Here is a 16,863-nt window from a genome sequence, read left to right on the forward strand (position 1 = left end):
AAGGACCAGAAGATGACCAATCTTGTTCTGGCGAGCGGCGAAGACATTGAGAGCGGGCCACAGGCTAACAATCCCTCGTAGATTGGAGAGCCACAGAAGGCGAGCGTCGTTCAAGCGGGCTAGAATGTTCCCCATGACAAGGTCCAAAGATGATGGAAAGGCTTTTCGTCAGTCAGCACGAGGCCGTCGGATGGGTAAGCGGGAGTGATGACCGTGAGACAGCGTGAAAGGGCCAGGAGAGGGAGTCAACAAAAAAGACAAACACGGAAGCTGCAGGAAAAGGATCTCTCCGAACGCCATGCTGAAGAATCTGAAGCAAAGCTTCTTTGGAAAGGATTCAGTCACTACCAGGGACGGCCACGACTAAAGCACATCTGAAAGAGAAAATGGTTCCTCGGTGGCCGGAGGCAAAGGTGCTCCTCTAGGGAAAGCAACAACATCCCCAGTACCCCGAGATTGCAATGGAATAAGCTGATCTGCACTCCTACTCAATCGATCCCCAGGAGGAGCTTCAGGAAGAGATCTAGGAGTGCGAGAAGAGGAAGCAAGAGGTCTCTTCGCCCCTGAGGAAGACCCCGGGGTAGTGAGTTCTCTCATGGATTACTACTTCCTACGACACCCAATTTTTTTCCACTGGAAGCCAGGCCACTTGCTCACTTGTCGCAGGTCGCAGCGACGACCCCTGCAGGTCGGGCACAGAGAATTAGGGCCTGTTTCGACTGACAACATGAAGGTGCCACTAGAGCGCCCTTCAGGCCCGGGGCAGGTACGCAAGGGGCCATCAAGAAGACAGTCACACCTGAAAAGTAAAAAGATTTCAGCGTAAAGCAATATTGTATTATGGCCCAGCCTAAAGGAGGAGAGCGCGGACATGTCCAAACTCTACCAGCCAAAAGAAAAAAGTGACTTAGATAACCGTGTGAGTAGATATAGGTGGCTGGGTTACCGCCAGCCCCCAACTACCCTCCCCACTACTAGTGATCAGTAGGGATGCCACCTCGCATTAAAGTCTTAACGGCTAACCTTCCAGCTCCGCCAAAAGATAATCCCTATAAATAGCGTAAGGTTTGTTAGTGCAGGAACAAAGTTATTTTCCAAATGAAAAACTAAAAAAAATTGATTCCTTTCTTACAGTAGCAAAATGGCAGTTTCATTAATTCCTTTCTTGTTAAGGGCAAAAATCATAATCTAAAAGTAATCAAGTTTTACAAAATCTAAAATTTCAGCTCACCTGATCTGGATTTGTTATGCGCCTACTTCGCATGGGATCACAGTTTTGATAGTGAGCATAAAGCACCAAACCAGCAAATGACGTAGAGGTGCTCAAAAGCATTAGAATAGGCAGCTGGAGCCAAAGTGATGCTTGAGCTCGACGAAGATCTCTGTGAAATTTCCATATTTAAAACAATAAGAAAACTGAATTATGCCACATGAATAGTAGGGCAAGAGTATTAAGACACAAAATCATATTCAATTGGTTTGATTTAGTCACTTCTTTCTAGGATTAATTAAGACTATCACAGAACAGCAAAAACATAAAATCCGAGGAATATTGTTAGTCAAGATACTATTAATGATTCCAAAAATAATATAATGGAAATACCATATATAATCCTATTTAACTGGAACAGCAAAGATAAACTTACTTTATAGTCAGCAACCGTTGAACCTGGGCCTGGTTTACACCATAAAGTGAACAGTAAGTGAATATTCCTCCAATCCCCAAACTCCAGATAGTGTGCCTCTCACGTGGGTCCAAAGATGCACTGTAAATCAAGCTCCTTTTAGAACAAATACAGAATGTTTTTGAGAATTAATCACAAGAGGTTAAACAGTTAATTTACAACTCGGTAGTGGTCCTGGCTTAAATTGTATTTGGTATGCTTTTCATAATGCCCAATCATTGAGAAAAAATTACATTCTTAATAGTAATTTGCATTTTTCCTACTCATACAAACATGAATACTTAAATAGGAGTATGCTTGAAGCAAAGTCTTGACAAAGTGACATTAGTTAGCTGGAGAGTGATAGGTAACCCACAACCAACCAACAGGGCCCCAAGCTCCCCCCTTTGACCTTAAACCTGGGACTTGTGGATTTATCAAGGCAGGAAATGTACTTAAAAGGACCCAGGTTTGTATAGTAAGGAAAAGAACAGATTACTTTTAAAATTTGAGATTTGTATCTACATGAATACAAACCTTTGTACTTTAACAGACACTTATCCTTAGGAGGGTAAAAGTCCTTATAACCAAACTGACTGGTTTACTTTCTCGAGAAAAGTCAAAGCACTTCGGTCCCATTTAGGAGCAAAAGTGATGACTCCTGTCAAACTCTTAATGATCTGGGCAAGAAGGTGAGGCATGTCTTACACTAAGTCACTACCCAGGACTGATAGATTGTCAAGGGAGAATCTTCATCAATGTGGAGGATAAATATGACTAAGATCATTATATAAACCATTTTCCCATCCTTGCCCTCATATGGAAGAATTTGGGCGATACTACTAAGCAAAAGTACTTTCTTGAGGACAGCTGCTCCATTATGCAACTTATCTGCTTCAAAGATTCTGATCCAGCAAATAATGCAGTGACTGCTGCACCCCAAGGAAGGAAAAGAATAAGTGGTAAAAGGACAAGTTGATCTTGCCTCTCATTCTAGACTTACATCACTACTGCTATCTTGGACAAGATGTTTATTTGTCCTGTGAGGGAGCTAGGTTTGCTACAGTCTGTAGAGCAACTACCACTGGGCTAAGTAGAGTATACACATATCCAGTGAACTGTGGGTATACTCCAGTAGGTAATGGGGAAGGTTGTCTATCATTACCCGACTCGTCTCATAGCGTGATAAGGTCCAATAGTATCCTCGCTTGCAGGAAAAGCAAGTTTGATTGTCCCACCATGTCAGAAATAAAAAAGTTCCAAGATTTCTGTCTTTTATTCCTTACAGGACAGGAACGTAAGTCATCCTGGTCCCTGCTAGTCAGTTCTTGTAGGGAAGAGAAGGACTTGTAAGTCATGAATGGCTGGGTTATAGGTCCCAGCCATGAATTAATGGAGATCCCCTATCCTTCAAAAAGACTTGTAAGACAGGAAAAGTTATGTTGTTTCTAACTTGCTTTGCTAGGACTAGGCAAGTAGAGGACAGTATCAAGGGTTAAAACCCTATCTACCACACGTCCCGTGGACTTGAGAGGGTTTGTTAAGAACTAAGAACTTGCGATATGTTACATGCGGCTTCAGCTCTCTAGAAGGTCAAGACTGAACCACACTCCTCATGAGTCTTATCAATTCTCACAGAGTCCAAGATGAAAACTTGGATACAGGGGGGAGTGGTATCCTTCCCTGTGGAGATGGAGAAGCTTTCCAGACAAAGGAAGATAGACAAAAAGCTAATGTGGATACCATTGGGCACAGAGTAATGGACAAAATGTAAAGAAAGGTGTAAGTGTCTTTGATTCCCAGGGTTTTTGAAAGGCGTCCTTGAATTCTGCCGACTGTCTGGGACTAGAAAGTAGAATACTGGAATTTTCTTGTTCAACTGAATGGCAAGCAGGTTAAATAATGGTTAAACTCAAAAGTATGAAGCCTTTCCACCACGTAGTGATGTAAGGATCCCATTTTACCCCTACACTGTGTCCCAGATGATTGTGTGTGTGTTCGAATAACCCTCCTGCCACGATAAACTTTGCAAGAAGCTCTCCCACACTGGCAACTTCCCGAGAATACAACTCCTTGTTAAGTGTCTTTAAAAGGGGCCCCATTGATGACTTTAGTCACAAAGAGGGGAATTGACATTTACAGTGCTAATGAGTGCTCTACCTAACTCATTTGGAAAGTTTGCAATGTAGCAATGCTACAGGCATTACTGGGAGGTTGAAAAGCATACACATTCCTTCTGTGGACCACATCCCCGCAACGGATTTGATACACAAGGTGTGTCCCAGCCCACTTCAGCTATATCTGTGGACCACAGAATTCATGGAGGCAAATAGTTCCCGTGATGAAAATCTTCGTGCAGCTACTAGCGTAGATCATCCCACATTCCTGCTCCAGCAAAAGCAGGAGTTAAGGCGACTGCTTGTTACTGGCTAGTAATGCTTCACGAACTACCAAAGCAATCACTGGGTGCAGCCACCAGTAAGAAACTAGCTTCTCTGTCGATGAAGGTAGTCTCATCCACAAGTAACAAATGAATGCAATGACCTTGATAATAATAAATTATGACTAAGCTCTCTGCTGGTGATCCGGCAGACGATGAAGACACTGTAGCAAGTCCTGGGGGTCTAAAGTCACTTAAAACCTTCAGCAGCTTTTTTGCAGACAGCACACCATCAATGCCTTAGGCGGGCCACAAGATACTTAGGGCAAGGCCACCGGAAATGTTGTCGTCAACTACTACAACAGTGAACTTGCTTTAAAGGAATGGGCAGGGAATACTAGGTGAAGCGATAAAACAGCCTCACCTGAAGCTTATCCCGATGGCAGATCAGAATGACCTTCCTTTATGGTTTTACTGAGGAGGACTTTACTCTAGAGGAAGTCAGAGGAAGCCAGAGAAAGCGCAGCAGTTCAAGCAGCAGGGGGAGAGAAGCAAGAGCCAATAGACTTCTTTGGTTTCAAAGAAGACCACAAAGCCAAAGAATCTCTCAGACTTTTTCCTCCTCCCCATACTCAGACTACTGCAAAGGAGGCCATGACCTACACTCGTCACAAGGGGATGACTGTCTACAGTCATGTCCCCTGCAAAATGGGCATAAATAATGGAGATCCACCTCGTGCGTAGCTCTAACAGCCAGGTTTACCAAAGAAGAACCGCAAGCCTACTCATGGATTTTCCATCAAAATCAAACAGTGAACCTGAAAGAGAGAAAGCAAACATTTCATTAGTAAAAACAGCAAAGCTTTGTTCAACGCAGAGTACGTCCTTACTGCTCTGTGGCTGAAATCATCCCTGCCACCCACCAGTAACTATTGACACCTAGTTATAAATTTCAGCAGCAGAGTTCCAGCTTCACTGAAATCATACTATTATCAAAGGACGAGGTTTTGTATTCATGTAGAAACAAATAAGCCAAATGGCTGCTCCAATCTTCATTCCATATGAAATGGGAAAAGAATGCAGCATTATGCCAACAGTGTGAAGAGCTAAGAATGGAAAAAAATTGGAAATACAAGAAGTTCAATAAAAGAAAATAGATATAGAGAGGAATAAAACAATAATTGATACAGGTCCACCACTAATTCATACATGATTAGAAACTTTATCTAAGTGTTAGCAGAGGCCCTGATTGATTGATTATTAGATATCTGGCATCACGATACAGTGATACCTCGGTAGTCGAACGACTCTATACTCGAACAATTCGGAGTTCGACCAAAATTTTCGAGAAATTTTTGCTGCGGTGCTCGACCAAAAATTCGGTACTCGACCAGCCGAACACGTGACGACCGCATGGGCTTTGTGATGATCGCGCCATCTCGGCCACTCTCGCTTGTTCGGGAAGCATCAGTTCTCTCGAGAGCGTCACTCAGACAACGCGCGATCAGCATTCGTTGTGATTTAGTGATTTTCAGTGCTTTTAATTGCTTTTTTAGCTTTCATAATGAGTCCCAAGAAAGTAATGAGTGTTAAGGGGAAGGAGAAGAGGAAAACAGTGCGAACAACGATCGAGTTGAAGAAGGAAATTATAGCGAAATATGAGAATGGTGTACGAGTGTCCGATTTAGCGGTAGAATACGGAATGGCGAAGTCGACCATTTCTACGTTTTTAAAGCATAAAGAAATGATTAAGAAGGCGAATGTTGCAACGGGAGTTACGGCGGTAACTAAGCAAAGGCCACAAGTGATTGAGGAGATGGAAAAGTTGCTTTTAATATTTATTAAAGAAAAACAGTTGGCCGGGGAAAGTGTTAGTGAAGCGTTCATTTGTGAAAAAGCGTTGCATATCTATGAAGAATTAGTGAAGAAAAGTCCGAGTACCAGTGAAAGTGATTCATTTACATTTAAAGCGAGCAGGGGTTGGTTTGAAAAGTTTCGTAATAGAACAGGTATTCATCGTGTTACTAGGCATGGGGAGGCAGCTAGTTCGGATCAAATTGCAGCCGATAAATACGTGGGGGAATTCGATCGGTACATAAATGAACAAAATTTGATCGCACAACAAGTCTTTAATTGTGATGAGACTGGGTTATTTTGGAAGAAAATGCCAGCCAATACGTACATTACCAAGGACGAGACGAAGATGCCAGGTCACAAGCCAATGAAAGATAGGCTAACATTGTTGCTGTGTGCAAATGCAAGTGGCGATTGCAAGATCAAACCCTTGTTAGTGTACCACTCGGACAACCCCCGGGTGTTCAAACGAAATAATATTTGTAAAAGTGCACTACCAGTTATGTGGCGCTCGAACACTAAATCTTGGGTCACAAGACAATTCTTTACTGAGTGGATAAACGAAGTGTTTGCCCCCCAGGTTAAGGCTTACCTCATTGAAAAGAGCTTGCCAATGAAATGTCTTCTGGTTATGGACAATGCTCCTGCACATCCTCCAGGTCTCGAGGATGACTTGAAAGAAGAATACAGCTTTATCAAAATCAAATTCTTGCCCCCCAATACTACTCCCATACTCCAGCCCATGGACCAACAGGTCATTTCAAACTTCAAAAAACTCTATACCAAGGCCCTTTTCAGAAAGTGTTTTGAAGTGACCAGTGACACGAAGTTGACCCTAAAGGAATTCTGGAAGGAACACTTCAGCATCCTCAACTCTGTTAACATGATTGACCAAGCTTGGCGAGGTGTGACCTATAGGACATTGAACTCTGCCTGGCGTAAGCTGTGGCCATCATGTGTCACAGAGAGGGAGTTTGAAGGTTTCCAACCAGAGGCGGGTCCAAGCACTGCTACCCCTGTAATTTCTGATGACACTGATGTCGTTGAGGAAATTGTTGTCATGGGCAGGAGTTTGGGGCTTGAGGTCGACAAGGATGATATTGATGAGCTTGTAGAAAGCCATTCTACCGAGTTGACTGTGGAGGAATTGTTGCACCTGCAACAACAACAGCAGCAGGATCTGATTGTGGAGCAGGAATCTTCAGAAGAGGATGAGGTAAGGGAGGATGTTCCAAGTTCTCTCATCAATGAAATTTGTTCCAAGTGGGCAGATGTGCAGGCTTTTGCTGAAAAATACCACCCAGAAATTGCAGTAGCAAACCGGGCAGTGCATATGTTTAATGATAGTGTCATGTATCATTTTCGAAGAATACTGCAGAGGAGGAAGAAACAATTAACAATAGACCAGTTTTTCACAAAAGAAAAGAAAGCTGCTACATCAAAGCCTGTTTCTCCTCCAAAGAAGAGACAAAGAAGAGAAGAAACCCCTGAAATAGATCTGCCCACCCTTTCATTGGAGAGAGAAACAACTCCTGAAGGAGAACTACCCCGCCACATCATGGAAGGGGACTCTCCTTCCAAGCAGTAACCTCCCCCTTCCATCCTCTCCACATCCATCCCTGTATGCCATCGAACCGCTGCTCAAAGGTATGTTCACTACAGTACAGAAAATGGTTTAAAATTGTTTTATTTTAGTACAGTAAATGGTTTAAAATTGTTTTATAGGATTTTCTGACCAATTTCATACACATTTAGATAATTATTGTTGTTTAGGTACACGTTTTATTAATATTTTGGGCCTGTTCGAGTGCTTGGGAACGGAATAGAATATATACCATTATTTCTTATGGGGAAAAAAAATTCGGTACTCGAACAAATCGGAGGTCGAACACGGATCTCGAACGGATTATGGTCGAGTACCGAGGTATCACTGTATATGTAAAGTTACATTTCAGAGAGCGAAGAATATGAAAAGTCCCATTAATACAATAACTATATCTAAACTTACTTGAAAAATTCCAGTCTTTCTCCTTTTCTAGCAGCAGCAAACACACCCTCAATTCCATAGTCTAACAGACCACGTGTTATAACAGCAAAAACAGCAGCAAACATGAGTAGAGACTGAAACATATCAGTGACGAGCACAGCTTTCATGCCACCCAGTGATGAATAAAAGGTGCAAACCACTCCAACGGAAGCAATCGACATGTTCAGCGATATACCTGTTAAGAACAGAGTGAAGTAAAAAATACATCAAATAAAAAGTGTACAGTACTAAGGTATATTTCACAGTATCTGTAAATACTTACAAGGTTGGTTCTTTCACTTCATTTTGACTTCCAATTTAGAATGAAGCAAATCAATATTCAAGCAATATAAATGTCACAAAAATGTTAATTGCTAAGAGTAGCAACCACAGGTAGAAAGTTATATACTGATAAAGTTCATACAGACGTAATGTTTGCTTGCAATTTTTAACCAAGCTATGCAAAAAGATTTTTCGACATCAGCTAGTGAAATATCAAAAATTTTAAGTAATTTTTATTTTTCCTAACATACTTACCGAGAACTACTTTCTTAGGAGTTACCTGTAATCTCCTCTCTACCGACCAGAGTTTTGTGTAGTATACCCTATACCCGTTTTCTATGGAGGGCTAACCCGGGAGTGAGAGAACGTGCCCCGAGGGTAGCCTTTGAGCTAGGTCGAGGTCCGCTTGGGTCCCGTGAGTCAGTAAGTTCCTCGGATGTTGCAAAAAGTCCCTGCAAGGGCAGAAAGGCACTCGGGGAAGGAAGGGAGGGCCATTACCCGAAAGTAGTTCTCGGTAAGTATGTTAGGAAAAATAAAAATTACTTAAAATTTTTGATTTGTTCCAACACGAATACTTACCTCAAACTACTTTCTAAGGAGACTTAAAATTTAGGAGGTGGGAGTGACTTCCTGACCTTCAGACCCAGCAAGCGGATGCCAAGAAGCCTAGATATGAACTAGGTTTTAAAACAAAAACAAACTGGGAAAACGGACGGTAGGGTAACTACACAAAAAGCTCACGTTAGTGTCTAAGTACTCACCCTTTGAAAAATTCTTCTGATGCAGAGTCCAGTAATGCAGTTGCAGAGACGTGTTCTTCAATGGTTACATAAGTGTGGTTATCTCCGATAGGGATAGGAAACGGGAATTAGGGTGAAAAGGAACGAACCTGTGTCTCCTGGTTTTGCTATCCACGATTGTGCCTGGGGCTTCACCGTTAAATCACTTGGAGCGCGGAGATGACTGTCCCAATGGAGAGCCCGTCTAAGGACCTTCTTGAGTAATCCTTGAGGTAATGGGCAGTAAAGGTCGACTGGTTCGACCAGGTGCCCGCTCGAAGGATCTGGCCCACTGCCATGTTCTTCTCAAAGGCTAAGGAAGTGCTCAGACCTCTGATGTCATGGGGCTTGGGAGTACCTGGCAAGGCCAGTCCCTCCTCCTTGTAGGCCCTGGCAATAACTTGTCTCAACCAAAAGGAAATGGTATTCTTCGATACCTGCTTCTTTGTAACACCTGTGGAGACGAAAAGGCTCTTGATGCCTGGCCGGAGATGTGCACTCCTCTCAAGGTATTTTCTAATGGCATGGACAGGGCATAACCTCAAATCCTCAGGATTCCCAGTCCTAGGAATAGCTGGCAGAGAGAACCCCTCGAATTTAGGATCCCAGACTGCTGGGTTCTGGGTTTTCGCCACGAACGAAGGGACACTTGAAAGAGATCTCTTTCCACCCCTTCGAATGAGAGACGTCATAAGACAGCCCATGGATCTCACCTACCCTTTTCGCAGAGGCCAAGGCCAACAAAAAGACTGTCTTGAGAGTGAGATCCCTGTCTACAATATCCTTCATTGGTTCGAAGGGGGGGCTACTTAACATCTTCAGGACCCTAGCTAAGTCCCACTGAGGCACCCTAACAGTTTGAGGGGGGCAGGACTGTTCAAAACTCCTGACAAGCATAGAGATGTGTCTAGAGGAACCCAGGTCGATGCCCTTCAGAAGGAAGACTTGACCCAAGGCTGCTCGTACTCCTTTTATAGCTGGGATTGACATCCCTATCTCGTCCCCGAGATATACTAGAAAGTCTGCGATATCTGGGACCGAGGCTTTGAGGAGTTTTATGCGCTTCGAAGTGCACCACTTCGTGAAAGAGGCCCACTTCGCTTGGTAGACCGCTGCCGACGACCTTCTCAGGTATCGCGACATCCTCTTAGCCGTTCCTGACGAATATCCTTCCTTCTTCAGGAGTCGCTCGATAGTCTCCAGGCGTGAAGGCGTAGAGACTGTGGGTTGTTGTGGAACCTGAGAGAGTGTGGCTGTTGTAGAAGATCTGACCTGTCGGGGAGTGGCCACGGAGGATGGCTCGTCAGGTCTTTTAGGTCTGCGAAACACTCTCTCTCCGGCCACCAGGGCACTACCAAAGTCATCCTTAAGTTCCGGGCAGCCCTTACTCTGTTGAGCACTTGCCTGATCAACGTGAAGGGGGGAAAAGCGTACACGTCTAGGTTGTCCCACTTGTGCTGAAAGGCATCCTCCAAGGCTGCCTTTGGGTCTGGGACAGGAGAACAATACACGGGAAGTTGCGCGTTCAGCTTGGTTGCAAAGAGGTCCATCACCGGGGAACCCCAACGTTGAATGATGAGCCTGGCTACTTCTGGGAGGAGGGACCATTCTGTTCCTACTATCTGACCCATCCTGCTGAGACCGTCGGCTAGGACGTTCTTTTTCCCGGGGATAAACCTTGCCAATAACACTAGCTGGTTCGCTTCCGCCCAATCTAGGATTTCTAGGGCGAGATCGCACAACTCCCTTGATTTTAAGCCTCCCTGCTTCTTTATGTATGCTACCACTGAGGCGTTGTCGCACATCAACGCCACAGTGTTTCCCCTTAGTAGATCGATGAAGTGCAGGCAAGCTTTCTGGACTGCCTTCAACTCTAGGACACTGATGTGTAGGCCTTTCTCCCCGTCCATCCAGGTTCCTCTCGCCGTCCCGTTGAGGAGATGGGCTCCCCATCCCTGGTTGGAGGCGTCTGTGAACAGGAGCAACTCGGGAGGGTCGGTCGCGAAGGGCATCCCCTTGAGCGAGTTCGACCGACAATGCCACCATTCCAGGGAGGGTATTGTGTTTGGTAGGACTGGGATTAATTTCTGGGGCGAGTCCAGTTGGTTCCAGAAGCTCTTCAGGTTCCATTGGACGGCTCCGAGTCTGAGTCTCCCCTGGGGAACCAGTTTCTCCAACGACACCAGGTGACCTATTAGCCTTTGCCAGTCCTTCGCCCTCCTGGGTTGCCCCGACAGGAAAGGAAGAAGGATCTTCATAAGATTGCTTATCCTCTCCTCCGACAGGAAAGCTTTCACTAGTAGGGAATCCAGTGTCATCCCCAAATAGGTCATTCTGGTGGAGGGAGATAGGTTCGATTTTTCTGGGTTGATCATGATACCCAGACCCTTGCAAAACTGGAGAAGTTTTATACCCTGCTCCTTCAAAACGTCCTCCGAGGAAGAAAGAAGCAACCAGTCGTCCAGGTACCGGATGAGGCGAATGCCCCGCTCGTGAGCCCACACCGAGACTGTCGTGAAGACTCTCGTGAATACCAGGGGAGCTGTCGACAACCCGAAGCAGAGGGTCTTGAATTGCAGGATCTGGGTACCCCATTTCACCCGGAGAAACTTCCGACTTGAGGGATGGACCGGGATTTGGAAGTATGCGTCCTTGAGGTCTATGGTCATCATGTAGTCTTTCTCCCTCAAGGACAGCAAGACTGACTTCGGAGTGTCCATTTTGAAATCTGTCTTCCGCACAAACTTGTTGAGAGCTGACAGGTCTATCACCGGTCTCCACCCCCCCCGTCGCCTTTTCTACCAGGAACAGGCGGCTGTAGAAACCTGGCCCTGGGTGCAGGATCTCCTCCATGGCGCCCTTTTCCAACATCGTGGACACCTCTTCTTGAAGAGCCGCCCTCTTCAACGGGTCCTTGGGTGCCAACCACTCCGACAGGCTGGCCGGAATTAAAGGGGGGGGGTTCTGTCAAGAACGGTAACCTGTACCTCTCCTTCAGTACGGATACTGTCCAGGGCTCTGCTCCGTGAGCCTTCCATGCTTGCCAATGTAGTCTGAGGCATCCCCCAACCTGAGGCTTGGGCAGGAGTAGGGGGCCTCCCACTCTACCTCCTCCTAGAGGAGCGGCCTGAACGGCCTCTCCTGGAGGCAGAATACCCTGTTCTAAACGAGGCCGACGCTGCTGGAGCTCCTCTACGGGGGGGCTGAGGCGCTGAGGCCCACGAGGAAGAAGGGGCTTCTTTCCTCGTCAGGTTAGGCGGGGCTTGAGAAGTAGAGGGACCGTCTGAGGCTGACCTCTTGTAGGGGGGCCTCCTTACCGGATGAGACCTGGGAGCGTTCACTTCTTTCCTTTTAGCCACCTTTTCCATGATCTCCTCTAGCTCTTTCAAGGGGAACAAGGAGTCACCCCACACAGGAAGGCTCCTCATGGCCCTCGCCTCCCTGTCTGGGACCTTCCGGGAAAGCTTCGCCAGAATGGTGTCCCTTTTGCGAAGAACCCAATTCGCTGACAGGGCAAGGGACTGATACTTGAGGAACTTCAAGATCTTGCCCCCGGAGATGATAAGCTCCCTCAGGAGGCTTTGCTGTTCCGGGTCCATCAAATCATATGTGGCTTGCACACCTACCAGTGTGGAAGCCCACCAGTCCAACCAAGAGGAGACGTGAACTAGGTCTTTCGACATCTCCTCCATCATCGCAGCCTCCGACTGCGAAAAAAAAATCGGGGCTGAAGAGGCTCTGTCCTCCGAGGCACCCTGTCCCAGAACGTCGAGGGCAGGCTCCACCTTGCAGGCTCCCGGTCGTTGTCCCTCTGGCACATAAACCCTGTTCTGTGTCTTGAGCCCTTGGAGCAACTTCGAAGAGCTCTGCGTTTTGGGAGCTTCGGCATTGCCTGCCACAACTCTATCGACGTGAGCCCGTCCCAGGACGAGATCTCGGGCCACAGGTAGGGCCAGGGAGGTTTTCTGTTGGATGGGTGCCTGCATCAAGCTGGTCAGGCTGGACCTCCAGTAGTCCTCATCGGTTGTAACGGCTCTTCAATTCTATGATGCCTTTGAATCAGGCCTATAACTTTCCGATAGGCCGAGTCCTCGGTCGGGGAACCTTCCCTACCATCAGCAGAACCTTCGGCCTGATCCCGAGGAGCCGGGTCACCGGGCACTCCCACCGGGCGCTTTGGTTCTGGCACAACAGGCACTCCCCTGCGGTGGTACCGGTCTTTCCCGGCGGAAACCTCCGCACCAGGTTCGGGGGTCAGAACTGGCATCGCCGTGCTGGTGAGGACTACCGTTCCTGAATTCTCTCTGGGGGACGAGGACGTGGATCCCGTGGGCTGACCCGACGGAGGGAACCGTTCCTTAAAGTCCGAGGGCCGAACCAGCTGGGCTGATTCAGCCAGGCTACCCGTAAGGAAGCACGGTTCCCCACGCTGGGCGGGGTGAACCGGAAGCTTCGCGGCCTTACCCCTGCCTGAAGCGGCCTTCTCGCATTTCTCCCTGCGAGGGTCATATCTTCGCCTGGAGGATGGCCTTCGTGGCGAGAAATCCCTGGATTGCCGGTCCGGGGAACACTGCAACTCAGACTTACGGGGAACGAAGACCCAATCACCATCGGGGGACCTACTCCTCCTGTGTTTCCTCCGTGGAGAGCGGGACCGTCTCCTGCTGAACCTCGAACGGGATCTTGAGCGGGAACGCCTGCTCCTGGACCGCTCCCTCCGGCGCCGATGTATCCTCCTGGTTTCTTCTTCTGAAGAGAACGAAGCCCCCCCCATCCGAAGAGCCCGACGAAACTGTACCACCCGCACGTCAGGCAGAAGCGGGGGCAACGGAGGGCTTCGCGACTCGCTGCGTACCAGAGGTAGAGGGTTGCAGGAAGGTTTCTGGAACCGCAGTCAGAAGAGCTGGAAAAGAGGGTTGACGCCCTACACTAGGGAACCAGGCACAACATTACTACACCATAAGGGGTCGTCGGAGGAAACGTGCCCCCCAAGCACAAGGGCAGAGTCTCCAGAACCCCCCGACACAGCACTACCAGGCCCCCCACTAGCCTGAGAAGTTCCAGCAACCCCCACTTCACACACATTAGACTCCTGGGGAAGAACCCTCGGCTCTATCCCCGCAACGGACTTACCTCGTCCCCTACTCTGGGTAGGGGAAGTCGAGACAGAAGCCCCGTCGGACCGTCCACTGGGCGACGGTAGCGGCGAAGAGATGCTAGATTTCCTGGGCGAACGTTTCAACGACTTCTTTTTCTTAGTGCCGTATCGCACCCACTGTATCTCACTCCAACTAACACACTCAATGCACGTGTCCGATGGCGAGCACATCCTGCCCCTACAGGAAGAGCAAAGGGAGTGAGGGTCTACTTCGGGCTTGGAGAGGAACGCTCCACACGACTTTCCGGCTCTAGGCCCAGGACAACGGCGGATCTGCTCCATAGCACAAAACCACAAGACACAGGAACGAAGGGAATCAAAGGGATACACTTGGGAAGCACAAGGAAGGGTAGTGAACACACAAGAACACAAGGGATAAGCACAAAGCTATCACGCGGTAACCACGCGGGACACACGAGGCGGACACAAAGGGTCGAGAGAGACGAGAGCGACGTGAGGGTATGGTATCACGTCGCGACCAGAGAACTTACTGACTCACGGGACCCAAGCGGACCTCGACCTAGCTCAAAGGCTACCCTCGGGGCACGTTCTCTCACTCCCGGGTTAGCCCTCCATAGAAAACGGGTATAGGGTATACTGCACAAAACTCTGGTTGGTAGAGAGGAGATTACAGGTAACTCCTAAGAAAGTAGTTCGAGGTAAGTATTCGTGTTGGAACAATCTCACTTTAAGACTAAAAAAATTCCTTTATTTTCACACGTTTAATCAACTATATCGAGACATTTTTACCACAAGAAGCAGAAATACACAGTTCTTGGTTAAGGAATGATACTCAGAAATGTGTATGGCTAGGTGACAACTCATGCCAATAATGTGCAGATGCACAAGACACCAGCAAAATGGTAAAACATTTACCTATGTTAAGAGAAAGAAAATGGCAAGCCTATTATTAGAGTAAAAAAGTATAAAAAAGGCAAATTATTTGAAGTAAAGTATAGATTGGAAGACCACTAACAAAACCCACCAAGGGAAACAGTCCTCTTGATATGACAATAGCATGCAAGTTTTCCTTATTTCCTGGAGCGATGATAGGACCATGACCATAACACTAAAAACTCTTCAAAGCCATCCATAAAAAAATCATTGACTTGTAAGATTAAAACATACCGCATTTCTTTGACAATATCTCAGGTTATGACAAAAGGGTGTCCCCCTTGGTCTTACAGTTGCTATCTAGCACACACAAATTTTAACTTGTTCAGTTAATAAAGAAAAGAAAAAAAAGCCTTCAAGAACAAAAATTTGATGATACAAGAAATTTGGTAGTTGCTATCAATTGGTGAACAATGGTGATGTGGAATGTTTTTCTAAAAATTAGTCTTGAAAATGTTCAAATACATCATCGTAAGTAGAGATTAGTTTAAATGGCACCATGTTGTAGCAAATGACTATATCATTCTTGTATATTCACATATGTAATAGAGTAGATATGACAGGCAATAATTTCAATATGCATCTAATTGTCACTGCCATTTTTTGGTTGTCAAAATAACTTTATGAGAATAACTATGTACTCTCTTTTTTTTATTTATCTATTTATTTTTTGTCTTGAATTAAGAGCCAACAGACAGACCAGACAGGTAAAATTAAATAAAAGGTTGAAAATGGGTAAAAAGGCAAATGAGATTATTTTGAAGAATGCAACAGATAGAAGAACCCAACTCTTAATGGATAAAACAGTGAAACTTCACAGAAAAGATGATCAGAATTTAAATGAATTATGAAATAAAAGAATAAAATTAATTAAATGAAAACTGGAATAAAGTAACATGAAAAAGTAATAGATAAGAGGGAAGAATGGGTGAAGCTTTTAGACTTTGGCACATAATTCTATTTACTCGAAATAAATTCTAGAAGTAATTTATATTTTTCCTAGCTTTACAAACAGTCCTTTAGTAGGGGGTAGAATTCTGGCAAAAGCTGGTAACTGTCAATGCTGAATTATTAAGGTTCTGGTAACCAACACCTAGTATCCATTAGTGGTACGAGTCTGACAACGCTAGGAGCCTCTACTGTACAGTATTGTGATTCTGATCATCAAGCTGCACAGACATTTTTGAAGCTCTCCAAGTAGCCTGAAGTTTTCCTTATATATCTCATTTCAATAGGAGTGTGAATCAACTTTGTAAAAAGCAAACATGTCTAACTCAGGGACACTTGTTCAAGGCATCAACGCAGACTTAATTCTTTGAAATGGGAATAAATCCAAGGGATGAGAACGCACTTTGATCTTGAGGAGCAAAGTTCTCACAGAATCCTTGTGTTGGCAATACCTGTTCGCCCTAACCTAAGCGGCAACACTTCGGAGAGTGCACTTGCTCCACAGTAGTGTCTTATGACATTCCCCATATGAGACTAGAAGAAAACAGTATTGAGAAGAATAAGTTTTCCTTTTCAGAGGAAGACACTTAGTTTGATAACCCAAACACTCCGGAGAACTTTGCCTGAGCGTGCAGGTTTTGGACTCGCTTCATCTTTTATTGATGAACGTGCACAAGCTAAAGAAGAGAGGCATAATTTAGCATGTCTCCTGCATGCACAGGGATTCAAGAGTGATTGTTCTCCCTCCGGATCATCCTAGAGGTTGAGAAGTCAGCAACATCTGACATCTGACAACAGAAAATAGTCGCTGCGGCCCTTTTTGGTTAACTCTTTGAAGGGCAGATCGAAGGAGACCAAAATGCAAGATCTTCCGCTTC

The 16,863-nt window shown here is 45.9% G+C and overlaps 1 protein-coding gene across 9 annotated transcripts in view; it reads right to left on the bottom strand.

Moving 5' to 3' along the window:
- Positions 1–16,863, bottom strand: part of LOC137630680 (putative sodium-dependent multivitamin transporter) — a 202,626-nt gene that overhangs the window by 64,269 nt on the left and 121,494 nt on the right. For all 9 annotated transcript variants that reach the window (XM_068362299.1, XM_068362305.1, XM_068362304.1 and 6 more), the window contains 3 exons: positions 7,907–8,120; positions 1,647–1,766; positions 1,232–1,382 (listed from right to left, as the gene is read on the bottom strand). In XM_068362299.1, coding sequence (XP_068218400.1) covers positions 1,232–1,382; positions 1,647–1,766; positions 7,907–8,120 — 485 coding nt within the window. The remainder of the gene's footprint in view (positions 1–1,231; positions 1,383–1,646; positions 1,767–7,906; positions 8,121–16,863) is intronic.

The sequence above is a fragment of the Palaemon carinicauda genome, chromosome 38, assembly GCF_036898095.1.
Source record: "Palaemon carinicauda isolate YSFRI2023 chromosome 38, ASM3689809v2, whole genome shotgun sequence".
NCBI classification, from domain to species: domain Eukaryota; kingdom Metazoa; phylum Arthropoda; class Malacostraca; order Decapoda; family Palaemonidae; genus Palaemon; species Palaemon carinicauda.